Genomic DNA, 14207 nt, shown 5'->3' with positions numbered 1-14207 from the left:
ACAGACAGCTCAAGCTTCCTGCCCCCAGGGGTCTGGGAAAGCAGGCTAGAAAGACAAATTTACATTTACTAAGCATCTATTGAGTAGAGATGCTTTCCACACTTGTCTCTTACTTCCAACCCCCAGCCCCTCCCTGCCCCCAGCCAGTGGTCACTCACCCTCCTCCTTTCACAGAGCAGGGACCAGGGCTCAGAGCAGTGAGGGACACTCCCCAAGGAGCAGGATTCCACCCTGGGCCACTCCAGACTCCAAATCCCACTGCACGGTGCTCCCCTAAATGAACCCAAGTGTCTTGTTTATTCCTCCTCTTCCAGGAAGTGGAGGTGGAAAATGAAATGAAAATGACAGCAGCGCTCGACAGAGCCAGGAGGTCTGTGCAAACTTTTCCGTGACCCCATCCCTAATCATTTTTCCTACAGTCCGCTGGACGTGGTGTGGCACACAGACGTTCCTGCCTGACAGGGAGACCGGCGAAGCTCATCAGATGGGCGTGACGGTGAGTCCCCATCCTCACCAGATCCCTTCCCCTGGCCCTGCCTGTGAGCCAGAGGAGGACAGGGCATGACCAAGGTCTCTGCCGGTCCTGTCCTCTGGCCCTCCTCCCAGGAAGCCCTCCCTACACCAGTGGGAATTAAAACATTGCTGCCGTCTCCACCAAAACTTCTCCCTGGGAGTCAGAGGCCCCACATGAGGCCCCAGGAGTCTGCAGTGCCCCGACAGGAAGGTGGAGGCCTCTGGAAGTCTCCATGATCCTTTCAGGAGACCACAGAGAGGGGTGTCTTACAACAGAGGGTGTGGAGAGGTCACGGATGGCAAATGGCCAAGAAAATCCCATCTCTGCATCCTAGAGATGGATCTCCAAGATGGAGCCTGAGCCTGCCTACAAGCAGCCTGGGGTCAGAGGCTGGGGCGAGGGTGAGGACCTCTGGGTAGTGGTGGCAGATACACCTCAAAGACACCCCTTGAAGCTGCGGCTGCCACACCCCAGAGGCAGCCGTTGGGGCCACTGCTGGGAAGGCACTGCCTTGACCAAGGGCTGCAGAGCCCAGGGATTTTCATCCAGCCCTTCGGCTCAGATTGGGTCCTCGGGTCCCCTAGTGCCTACAGTCATGGAAACCAAGACACAAAACCAGTGTCCCACCTCACGCTCCACTTGTGGGAATGTACACAGGGCCGCTGCCATGGGAAACAGTATGAAGATTCCTCAAAAAATGAAAACTAGAATTACAAGATGACCCAGCAATTCCATTTTCAGGTTTACATCCAAAGGAACTAAAATCAGGGACTCAAAGATCTATCAGCACTTTCGTGTTCATAGCAGCATTATGAGTTACTGTAGCTAAGAGGCAGACACAATCCACTGTCCACTAACAAATGAAAGAAACAGAATGTGGGGCATACATACAATGTAGTATTATTCAACGTGAAAGAGGAAAGAACTTCAGACGCACACTACAACGTAGATGAGCCCTGAGGACATTATGCTAAATGAAACAAGCCAGTCACAGAAAACAAATACTGTATGATTCCACTCACATGAAGTCCCTGGAGTAGACAAGGTCACGAGACAGAAAGCGGAAGGGTGGCTCAGGAACTGGGGGGCAGGGAGGCTGTAGGGAGCTATAGATAGTCCAGTGGCAATAGTGTTTCAATTCTGCAAGATGAAAAGATTTCTGGAGATTGGCTACACAACAGTGTGAATGTGTTTACTACTGAACCATACGCACAAAAATGATTGGGATAGTAAATTTTAAGTTTTATATATTGCACCACAATTTTTAAAAATGTTCCATAAAGAACATGGGTTTTGGGACTTTAGGAATCAACAAGAGTTAAGTGATTTTTTTTTTCTTTTAGTACTGGCTCTACCACATAGCTCTGTTGTACAATTGCTCTGAGCCTCAGTTACTTCATCTGTAAAATGGCATCAACAGGGTATCTGCCTTGTATGGTTGTCACATGGATCTCAGGAAGGGAAGTTGGTCAGATCCCAAGAACACCTGGCATGTAGTCAGGACTCCACAAATGAATGGCAGCTCTTACCTTCATCACCATCTCTTACTATCAAGGTAATTACGGGCATTAGTTATTAGTGAGCACTCAGTACATCACAGCACCGATGGGCTAGTCTGAACCAAGATTTACCCCGAAAATGAGAAGCAGGTGGATGGAGAGGCAGTGGTCGACCCGGTCACTTTCTGAGCCGTAAGGACCAAATGAGGGAATATGGTGGGATGTTGTGGCCTTTGATACTTTTTTCCCTTAATGTTATTTTTAAAACAAAACAGAACAAAACAAAACAAAAAAGGGACTCATGAGCTTTGTGGGTTTTGCAGAATCATGCCTAGGGGCCAGGAAGGGCAGAGCCATGCATCCTACAGCCAGGATGCAAAGACTCCAGGGTGAACGTGGCCCAGGCTGCTGGTGGGGGGCAGCCACACCCCCGCATGGGGAGCTCTTCACCCCCTGACATGCTCCGCCTACTCAGAAACCACAGAAATCGGCTTGTTCTGCAGCAGACACCATCAGCCTAATGAGATTTCAAATTAAATCACTGTCACTTAGCTAGTGGCATCAAGCAAAAGCAGACTGTTTCACTTCTTAAGTAAAAATTTCCAGATTCCAATCTCTGAGGCCAGGCAATTTGTAGGGCACAAGGAATTCAGACCTTGAATTTCAGCAGGATTAAGCAAAGCTGCGTCCCCACCAACGTGTCCACCGTCTAAATCCTGCCTTCCTGGTTCTTTCCTCTGGGGACTGTGAGGAATCTGAACTCACTGTACATCCAGTATAGGTCATGTTCAATGTTCCCGATGCAGGATGCTACTAACTTGGCTGGGCTCCTGAAGCCCTTGCTGATCTAATTTCTGCCCCTCCCCAGCCTCCTCTGCTGTGTCCCCAAGCATACATCCAGCTCTAGCACTCAAAACTATGTAGCATTCCTCAAACTTGGTCTTATTTCCATATACCCCCTTGACTTTGAACAAAGAACACTTCTGCATGGAATGCCCTTCTTTCCCACAATTAAGAATTCCTTGACATCACTCAAAATACAGCTCAGTGGCCACCTCTTCCTGGAAGCCTGCCGAGAAACGTGAAGGGTCTAAGACTTTAGTCTAATTGCAAGATGACCAGTGAGCCTTCCACCGTGTCATGGATGGCAGCAGAAGACACGAGACTCCTGGGTCAGAGACAAAGGACCTGATCGCTGACAGTACAGAGCAGCACGTTTGCAATGGTTCCAGGTTCCCTGGGGCAATCCAGAGGGGCCCAGTGGGTGTTGTGCTTTCAGTGGGTGTGCAATGGGGCTGAGGAATGCCCAGCTTAGAGAACCCAAATCTTCCATAATGGACTAGAATCATACCTGCTCTCCTCTGCCCAAGAGAAGGAGCAAGCTCTGTCTCCCAAGGCTGCTTGCTGTACAGTCTGGAGCAGAGGGGCAATGAGTGGCTCTGTTTATAAAATGAGCAGAAATGCCAGAGACAATGAAGGACTGTCTTCCAGCAAAGTCCTCCCTGCTACCTGACCTGGCCTCTACACAGAGCTCCCACCAGGCCCTGGACAACCTCTGCCTTAGAAAACAGAAATTCACATTGTAATGACCTGTGTATTTCTTAAATGCCAGCCTGGGTGCTCACTGATGTTAGGGTCTGTCTTTTGCATTTATTGGTCCGACACACACAATAAATGTGCAAATAAATGAATGAGTCGAATAAGTATTACTGGGAAATTTGATAGCTCTGGTTTAGGGGCGATTAAGTAATAACCAACAGCTGGCATTTACTGATGGCTCACTCCTGCATTCCAGGCAATGTATGGCTTGTTTTTGGTGTGTTTTTTTGTTTTGTTTTCGTTTTTTGACCTGGATTGTTTTATCCACAGGACAACACTAAATGGAAGGTAATATATGAACCCTCCTGTACCGGTAGGGAAACTAAGGCTTAGGGCACTTAAGGAATTTCATTGAAATCACACAGCTCCTAAGCAACAGAGCCACGCTTTGAAAGGGATCGGCCTGTCCCCAGGCCCTTCGCCACCCTGCTGACGCGCTCTCCAGGCCTTTGACAGAAGGCATCCAAGCTCAGTTGGGGGTGTTTGTGGAAGGGTGTGGGGAGAAGGAAGGAGGACGTGCCTGTCTCTTTGTGTTTACAGAGCTGAAGGCAGTAGCCTGCATGTCCCCGTCACCCACTCTCCCTGGGTGACTCATGGCTGGCCCATCAGCCTCCTCACATGGATACTGAACACTGGGATCATTTCTCTCCCCCGCCCATCCCGACCCCCCCCAACCCCCCCCAGATGGGAAGTTCACACCTTCCTAATCTGCTCCACAGTGGGGCAGATGGTGTTTGGTCTTGGGAACAGCCTGGAATGCGACCCTGACCTTTCTCCCCATGAAAGGGAGTAAGGATACGCTACATCTGTGAAGCTTCTATATTTGCTATAACTTCCAACTCGAAAACAGCCATTCCCCTTGACCTAATAACCCAAGAAATATAAACAAAAGGAAGATCTAGGTGATCGCCCACTGGAACAGCCACCGCAGGCGAGGGCTGGTGAGACGGAGGGTCTCAGAAACTGCGGCTAAGGGTAAAATCAGTACAACGTTTCCGGGGGAAAACGTGGCAGTATCTCTGAAAATGTTAGAGACGCGCCGCCTTTGACTGAGCCATTTCATTTCCAGGACCTACACGGTGAAATTACTTGCAAAATCATTTAAAAGTATAGCTAGACATTTATGGCAAAATTATAAATAATTCAGAAGCTCCTTTTGAAAACATTAAAAATAGTTATATAAATTGATAAAGGAAAAATCGCTGCATGTTTCAATTTCTCCAGGGATATCCACTATTAATGATGTAACATGTATTTTTGCTCAGGTTTTCATGCATACTTTTTCTTTCTGAAAATGAGATTCTTTTATATGCTCAAGATGTAGAGTGTATTTTCTATACTTTCTATAGTACGTATACTGCTCCGTGATTGCTTTTTTTCCCCCTTAACATTTTATTGAAAGCATCCCTTCGTATCAACTTACGAAGCCTATACAAAACTCATTTGTTAACTGCATACCATTTTGACTTGAGATGTGGAATCATGTACATTTAATGAATTCCCTTCGGAAGGACTTCTAGGTTGAGGAGAGTACAATGGAATATAGCCAGCTTATAGCTCAAAAAAAAAATGCCTACTGCTTCTTAAAGGTTGCTCACCCACATCAACTTTTACTTGGGGATCGTTTATCCATTTCTCAGAACGATCCAGAGCTGCTCAGTTTTTCCTATAACTCTTTCCTACTGGATTAAGTAAGGCATGAGGACCTTATACTTGGCCAGAAATCACAAAGTCAACTCAAACTATAAATCTAGAAATGCAAACGTACCCAGATGTCTGGTTATAGGACTGGAGACATGCAGGCTTGCACAAGACTATGTTATCACTCTTACAACCCTAAGTCTACACATTCTGCCAACTTCCTGCCACTTGTCATCGCCTGACCATCCCTGTTCATGTCATTCACCGTGGCCCATCCTTCCCTCAGTGTATTCCCAACACCCAAACCAGACACCACACGAGAATGACTTGCAAGGACAAGAACGACAGGGTGAGTCAACCTGAGCACAGAGCTTCTGGTAAAGCCGCTGACTCAGAGGGTGAGGTGGGCCCCTGGAGAACTTAGCCCCAGGCTACAAACATCAAAGGAAAGAAGCCCCATGGAGGCCTCACACAAACCCTCAGCTGCCGGCAAATTCCATTCTTTCTGCAGTAGGTTGCTGGGAACCAGGAGAGAAGCCGATGAGAATGCAGTTTAATTACTTCTCAGTAATAACGAGCCTTACACAAAGAGTTTTTATAAACCTTGCCTTCCTAGATTCTTGCCCAATTTTGTCAATCAGGGATTATTAGCCCCATTGGGTAAATGAAGAAACCGAATCACAGAGGTCAGAGTTCGTCAGGGTCAGGACAGGGTCTGAGCCCAGGTGGGCCTCACACCTTGTTCATTCTGCCTGGACACTGATGGACGGGGAAGGGCTGCATTTCCTGGGACTTGGCCACCCCTGCCTCCCTGCCCAGCGGACTCTCCAGGAGGCAGGGCTGCTGGGAGCGGACTGAGTTTCTCTAACAGACTCATGCCATCCTCTATTCATTTCCGTTAAAATAAACCTCCAGCGACATGTTGTCATGGTGCCCTCAGCAATTCCACTGAACTGATCAGGCGACTCTGGCCTCAAATGTCAGGCTACAGGGAACAAACGAAGCCAGTATCCCACCTGGGCCCCGATCATTCTATGGGTCAAGATGGTCTTGGTTAGCCGAACTGCTACGATCTGGCTGTTTGGGGCAGTGAAATGAGACCTGCGGCCTCATGTCTTGAGCAGTCTTTGGAGTTGGTTGGATGTGATTGAACCTGTAGGTTCAAACTAGCTATGTTTGGCTGGAAAAACAAATGAACCCACTCTTCTAGTTCCTCTTCTTCTTCTTCTTCTTTTTAAAAATATTTTATTTATTTATTTGACCGAGAGAGAGAGTGTGAGAGCAGGAACATAAGCAGGAGGAGTGGGAGAGAGAGAAGCAGGCTTCCTGCTGAGCAGAGAGCCCGATGTGGGGCTCCATCCCAGGACCCTGGGATCATGACCTGAGCTGAAGGCAGACGCTTAATGACTGAGCCACCCAGGCGCCCCATCTTCTAGCTCCTCTTCTAATGCGCAAACAGGAGAGACAGCAAAGGCATGATGTGCTAAGCTTTGTAGTTGTGAACCCTACCTTAATGAGAGGACACGTCCCTTCAAACTGGGGCCCTGGCTAATTGGGCAAGATTCTTCCTGTTTGGGGACACAGTTCTATAAATAAAAGCATCTCATTTCTGCAGCATGGCTTATCCCCTCTCTGGCTTCCGGCACGCCACTTTCTTCCTGACCCTTCTGCTCACAAGGAGCCCAACGTCAATCAGCCCACCCACTGGCCCGTGAAGGGAGCGGGATTGAGGCCTCAGAACAAAAGCCTCATGGAAAGATGTCAGACCCCATCACCATCGCAGGGGCCCTCGGGTAGAATAATGAACCACGCTGGCCTGTCCCCCTTTCACAGCTGAATGTAAAAACAGACCAGCACCTTACGCACCCTGCAATGAATTTCCTAGACAGGCATGCAGGATTACGGTGTGTAACTTTCCAGGGGCCTCCTCGGGTTACCATACATATTAATACACACACACCGGCATTTGAAGAAAGGAAAACGGGGGGTGCTTGGCGGTGATTTGTAATTGAATTCATCTGGGAATTTTAAATCCTGAAAATTCAACCGGGGTTTACAATTTTAAGGTTTGAACGGCACAGGATTTTGTCCTTTTGAACGGCAAATCTCTTTTCCATCTCAGAGAAAGTTTCTTCAGTATGGCAGGCATTTCCAAGCCAACTGCAAAAATCATTACCTTCAGAAACAGGGAATGGGACAAATGGGACAAAAACTAGGGAGTGGTGGCAAAGGCCATCCCTTTGAAAGCAATCTAGGCTTTATGGCTTCCTAAGTCTCTGTAAAGATGATGCCCACACCCCAGCCCCATTGTGTTGGGACAATGGCGACCCACGAAGCAAAGAGGAGTTGAATGGGAGACTTCTGTGGGCCCGTGAAACTAGATCTCTCTATTCCAATTCTTGGCAAGCCACGCTGACAGTGAGAGAAGCTCTGCTGGAGAGGACCCATGCCACCATTTCTGCCACACGATATCCATTCCAGAGGTGGCTTGAAAAGTCTCCAGCCTGTTCTCCAAAGACCCATGGGACTTGCCAGACATTGGCCAGTCAAGCACCAGATGCCCCCCATCTCCCTTCTACCTAAGCAAATTGGAATTTATTCACACAAGACCATGCACTCCTGGGAAAGCTGTAAGCAGACCTGCTGGAAGCAGGAGCACGCGCGGCAGCTGCTCCCTGACTCAAGCCCGTCCTTGGTATTTTCAAGATCTTGCTCTCCCCTGCCCACCACTCTTGGAGCCTCAGTCCCCTTACCACAGGGCTCAAAACCTGACTAGATCCCCTCCCTTGGGGGCCAACAGAGGAGGCCTGGGGTGGGGGTGTGGCTGGCCACCTGTGCCTCTGGGTCTCGGGCAGGTGCAGGCTATTCATTGTCAGGCCTGCTGCCCTCTGGGCTCCGAGAAGCTCCCCAGAGTAAACATGGACCATTGTGAAGTAAGATGCCTTTTTTTTTTTTTTTTCAGTTGACAACAAAGATTGTTTTTTTTCCCTAATTCACAGCCCTGAAAGTTCTGCTTCCCTGCCCCTTCTATTCGTGGCTGAGGCTGAGGCTTTCCTTTTATCCTAGGGCCCCAACCAAAAATTCTCTGAAGCTTTTCCCTGTTGGTACCATGACCATATACTCTGACTGTTTGTCTGCTTTGTTTTCCCTCCCCTCTCTCTCTTCCCACCTTTGAAAGCTAACTTCTCTTTCCTCCTGACCTGAATCAATCCTGTCCCCACTTCAAAGGTTTTTGTGACTGGGGTGACCCAGCCCGTAGGTGGCAAACTCAAGTGTTGGGGTCCGTTATCAAAGGAACGAGACTGAGACGAAGTGAAAGTTATGCAAAGCCTTATTCTATGCCAAGCATTAGAAGTCAGACTGACCGGCCAGGGCCGCCTCCGAAGAGAGCAACCCCCTCCCGATCTCACAGGCTGGTTTTGTAGGGCATAACCGCAGACCCAAGGTACGTGACTTCTATTTTTAAGGCATTTACTCCCAGAATCGATACCCGGAACCATACCAGGAACTACTGGGGCGTTTATTCCCGGAATGAAGTCCAATATGGCTACCGGCAATATGGAGTTGCTCTGGCGAAGCAGGCCCTAATAGTTAAGCAGGTTTTAACATTAAATTGGCCCTAACATCAAGCTTCTAGCCTCAGATGCTAGAGCTCTTTCCATTTCAGCACAGATCTTGCCCCCCAGGTCCCTGGAATGACCAGTCACCATCACCACACACAACCCTCCGGACCCCCCAGCCTGAAGTCAGTGTCTGAGCTCTGTGCCAAAAACAAGCAAAAAAGAACCCACCAACTACCAACCGCATCAACACCACCTCCCTAGCTCAATGGGTAGACTGTTTCTCTTCCTATGATGATGCCGAAAGAGGCGAGGAAAAATCCTTGACCCCTTCTGAAGGCCAAGGAAGTGCTCTGCACCTTAGAGGGTAAGAACTTGTAGCTGAAGTTTGTCTCGGGCACCTGGGCACAGAAAGACTAGTTCTTGGGGTCCCCATAGAGAATGCACATTTTTACAGCTGGCCACATCACATGGCAGTCACCCTGTCCACTCCTCACCAGCTACCTGCTTCTGAAGCCAGCCACCTCTTTGAGAAGGTGAAGAGAAGTCAAGTCCCCTGAGGCCTGGGAGTCTGGAAACCGGTGACTCGCCTGGGGTCACCTCCTGACCTATGCCCAGGCTTTCCTTCTGTGAAATGCTGCCCCTTCTACCAGCAGGACTCTCTCGTTTTATAAGAACCATCCTGCCACTGGACAAAGCAACAGGTCACTGTGTAAGTGGACCCATCACAAGGGGGTCAGAGCATGAAGCCTGGAGTGGGACGACACTCCATGTCCCTTAGGCCACGGGGTTCCACTAATTAAGGTGATGTCGCTCTCAACCTGCCTGACCAGGGCTGGGATTACCAAAGGGCCTGGCCATACCAGGGGCTTTGGGGACTCCAGGCTAGACAGGCCAGGTCTTAGTGCCAAGGCCCCCAGTCAGGGTACCTGGTACTTCCTTGTTCCCTTTCAGGGCTGAGAGGGAGTCAGGCAAATGCCAACTGAATTCATTTCTCTGTTGTTTCTGATGCAAAGAGCACTGTGCTAGAGCCTGTTGCCCAAACACGTCGCTCTGGTCAGAAATGCAGGAATCGGGGAATCTTGGTAGAAAGGAGACAGGAAGGGTGAATGAGAGTCCATTCCCTTCCGCCCATGGCCTGAAGTTTGGGTCACCCTTCGCACGCTAGGGGGTTGAGCCCAGGAGACATGACAACTCACGTGGCTCCTTTTGCTTTCTTCATCTCCCACAGACGTGATGACCGTCTCCGAGAAGACCATTTGTCCAGTCTGGTTGTTGGTTACCTACGGCAGAGCAAATACAGTGAATGTGAAACAGAAGGAATTCTGGGCAAATCCCACAAGCTGGTTTCTTTTTCCCCGATTTCTCTTTCTTTCTTTCTTCATTTCTTTCTTTCTTTCTTTTTTTAAGATTTTATTTATTTGACAGAGAGAGACACAGCAGAGAGGGAACGCAGAAGGGGGAGTGGGAGAGGGAGAAGCAGGCTTCCTGCCCAGCAGGGAGCCCAATGGGGGCCTTGATCCCAGAACCCTGGGATCATGACCTGAGCGAAAGGCAGATGCTTAACGACTGAGCTACCCAGGCGCCCATTTTTCCCGCTTCCTGAAGCCACAACATCTGCCCAAGTCAACAGAATGCCTGCTCCCCCTTTTATTATGATTTTAGCTGCGGCCGTCAGAAACACAGCAGCGTCTCCCTTACGGAGCAGCTCCATGGAGGGACGGCGGGGGCTCTGCGCAGAGCCTGGCACGCAGCAAACACTCAGCAGGAGCTGTTTCTACTGTTCTCGGGCTTATCACTCGGAACTCAACGGCAACATCCTTTTCAACAGCAACCCGTCTGGGCGTGTCATCAAACGTCTTTCATGAGAAGCAAGCAGGTTTTAGCTAGAGCTGCCCGCGGCCTGATTCTGGTGACATAGTTCATCTAGGAAGTGCTTTAGTGCAAAGGGAGCCCCCCCCACCTGCTGTCTGCATCTGATGGTGTTTACCGGCAGCAGACGCCTCCGAGCTGAGCCCTGCATCCTGCCCGCACCCCGCGCCACTCCTGCCCCATCCTAGGTCCTGTCGGAGGAACGCTAGTGCCAGCAATGAAGATTAGAAGGGACGTCTGCCCAGGAGGTAGGGCATCTGGGTTCTTTGAGCCTCGGCTCAGCTACCACCAACACCTAGTGTGTCACCGGGAGTAAGTCACTTCTCTGATTCACCATGTCCTCATTTCTAGGTCATCTATAAAGTTCCTGCCAGCTCTAACATCACAAGGAAACTGTCCACAGCAGAGCAGAAACACAGCCTGCTTTGTTACAGTGGACCAAATTCCGGTTCTGGGGAGATAAGGATATGTCTTCACCAACATGCTTCAATACTTTTAGGCAAATAAATCCTCTCCCCAGCAAAGAGGAAGCGTCCTTTTCCTCTCTGCCAGATTTTTGCCAAATTAACTGATGGTATATCTTTTTTAAAAATTCGATGGTCCTATACTGCAGGGACAGGTTGCAGGATTTCGAAGAGGCTTTATTATATTAATGGGCATTTCCCTATCTCTAGGAGAAATAATTAAGATGTTTCCCAAACATGTTTCACCACCGCCCAGCCCCTCGTGAAGCACAGAACAGACGGTCCGTGGAACCCACTGGAGAGCTTATACGTGGTGCTCATGACATAACTTTACCGGAAGAAACAGGACTAGAACAACCGGCTGTTGCAAGCCCTTTGTCGTTTACAGTGAGCTCTCAGGTACCGTTAAGTCGTCTGACCCCCATTCTACTGTCACGTACGTACCGACCTCCCTATTTCCTAAACACAGTTAGTGAGGGAGAACATAAAATTTAAATGGTTTTTCAAAATCACACTAGTTACTGGTAGGACTCACGCCTGGGTTTCCCAACATCTACAAGAAGCAACCTTAAGCAGAGCCAAACCTGTTAGCTAATTATCGTCAAAGAGAAGGACTTAATATTGGTTTTAAAAGTAAAACAGGGACTTTTGGAAACATTCTCCAGGCCTCTGATGAGCAATGCTAAAGGACTGGTCAGCAGGTGACTTGTTCATTTATCTGGGGGCGAGGTGGGGGGTATACCCAGCTGAAGCTGGGGACAGAGGGAAAAGAGCCACACAAAGGCTACTTTACAATCAAGGCAACGGCCCGTGAAAATCGACCCCTTATGCTCCATGACACAGACACGCTATTGTTTCAACCACGTCATTACCTGGGCCCTTGAACAAAAGTGAGACCCTCTCACTGGAGCCATTGGGCCTTGCACATATGGGCTGAGATGAGGTTTGAGGTCAACTCCTTGATGCTCACAGCAGAACGTCAACTTGATAGCCTCCACCAGTGACCCTGAATATTGGCACGTCAGACTCTCTTCAAGAAAAACCAGGTTCATGGGCTTTGCCCTCCCTGTCCTGCCTACGTCACATGGGACACATTTCACGCCAGGGTGGGTTAGGGCTACGTGCCTCTGGATTTGCAATGTTTTCTTCTTCAAGTCGGGGGGAGGAATGAACCTGCTTGCACCTCATGTCAGATATCAAACCAGGAGACACTGAGACATGGGGCAGGCTAGAAAAAACTCTGCTATAGAAATCTGAGTGGATAGCCAGCAAACGAATGTTCAGTCTTACGGCAATGCAGGCTTTCCCTCCCAAAGATGGAGTATAACCCATTTGAGTTCCTCCTGAGGAAACAGTGAGGATCTATTCAGCAAACATGGACTCTATTCCAACTCCCAGCTAAAACACACATTAAAACCTATGAGATAAATTCCTCAAATTCACTACTAGAGAAGTCTCTCTCTAGACACTTGTTTGCACCCTTTTATCAAATGATAAAAACCCCCGACCATTCCTTTGCAATCGGATTGGCAGGTAGCCTAGAGTTAAATTATTTGCTTAAATGCAAAAGCAATTTAGGTTTCTGATACGCAGCTCTCCCTCTTAAATAGCTCCCTCACTCCCTCTGGTTTTTAATCTGTGTTTTACCAACCTCATTTGCATTTTTGGCTTGTGGATCCAATTTGTAAACAAGACTTTAGTTCTATGATGGGATCGGTAGCTACAGAAAGGGGGAGGTGCTGGCCGCGGCCACACTTACCTTGTGAATTTCTCGGTGCACGTGGATGGTATTATTTCCCACCTTGGTTTCCGTGTTGGTCTCATTGTGATAGCTGGAGGGCAACCTTGCCACGTTCACTTCTGATGTTTTAGCCGCAGCTTCTTCTGCTTCCATCTATTAAATCGATGAACTTAATGAGCAAAATTGTTTTCTCTTGATATAAATCAGTCCATTAGAAAAACAGAACCACCCTCTTCCTCTTCTGCAATTACATATAATGGTAGTAGTAATAGCTCCTGTTAATTGCCCACCAGGTTAAGACACTGCACTAAAAGTTTTACAACTATTATAGCCTTAAATCTCACAGCCTACCTCGAAGGTAGGTGTGAATATACCCATTTTACAGTTACAGAGAGTAAGGCTCAGGAAGACTGGATAACTCCCCGAGATTATCCGTGAAGGACCTCGCTCATCATCAGGGCAATGCACATCAAAACCACAATCAGGTATCACCGCACAGCTGTCAGAATGACTAAAATCAAACACACAAGAAACAACGAGCTTTGGCGAGGATGTGGAAAAAAAGGAACCCCCGTGCGCTGCTGTGGGAAACCAGAATGGAGGTTTCTCAAAAAATTAAAAATAGAATTACGATATAATTCACTAATTCCACTACTGGGTATTTACCCAAAGAATACAAGAACACTAACGTGAAGACGTCTGCACTGCTGTGTTGACCGCATTATTTACAACAGCCAAACGATGGAAGCAAGTAGCCCAAGTGTCCTTCAATAGATGAATGCGTAGAGAGCATGTGGTATATAGATGTGCAGGTACACATAACACGGAGTATTACTCGGCCAGAAAAGGAATAAAGTCTTGCCATTTCCAAAAACATGGGTGGCTCCAGAGGGTATAAATGCTAAGTGAATAAGTCAGTCAGAAAAGACAAATACCGGAGGATATCACTCATATGTAGAACCCAAGAAACAAAACAAATGAACAAAGAAAAAAAGAGACAAGAGAACAGACTCTTAACTGTAGAAAACGAACGGATGGTCACCAGAGGGGAGGGGGATGGGGGATGAAACAGGTGAAGGGGATTAAGAGGACACTTATTGTGATGGGCACCGAGGAATGCACAGAATTGTTGAATCACTGTGTCATACACCTGAAACTAATATAACACCGTTTATTGGAATTACAATTTTTAAAAATTCACTGTAGTCTATCCACAAGACACATAAAAAAGAAAAAAAAGGACTGTCAGAGAAGGGCAGAGCTGGGATCTGAGCATGCTTCTGTTGAACAATCTTGGCCCCTGACGGGGCTGCTGGG

At 48.3% G+C, this 14207-nt stretch overlaps 1 protein-coding gene across 1 annotated transcript in view; it reads right to left on the bottom strand.

Annotated features, from left to right (window-relative positions):
* The window catches only part of DKK3 (dickkopf WNT signaling pathway inhibitor 3), a 44407-nt gene that overhangs the window by 22381 nt on the left and 7819 nt on the right, over nucleotides 1–14207 (bottom strand). Inside the window, exons 3-4 of the mRNA XM_046017874.1 lie at nucleotides 12909–13043; nucleotides 10013–10096 (exon numbers count right to left, since the gene is read on the bottom strand). Of these exons, the coding sequence (XP_045873830.1) occupies nucleotides 10013–10096; nucleotides 12909–13043 (219 nt within the window). The remainder of the gene's footprint in view (nucleotides 1–10012; nucleotides 10097–12908; nucleotides 13044–14207) is intronic.

This window comes from Meles meles, chromosome 8 (assembly GCF_922984935.1).
Source record: "Meles meles chromosome 8, mMelMel3.1 paternal haplotype, whole genome shotgun sequence".
In the NCBI taxonomy this organism is placed as follows: domain Eukaryota; kingdom Metazoa; phylum Chordata; class Mammalia; order Carnivora; family Mustelidae; genus Meles; species Meles meles.
This window is presented reverse-complemented; position numbering and strand designations above follow the sequence as displayed.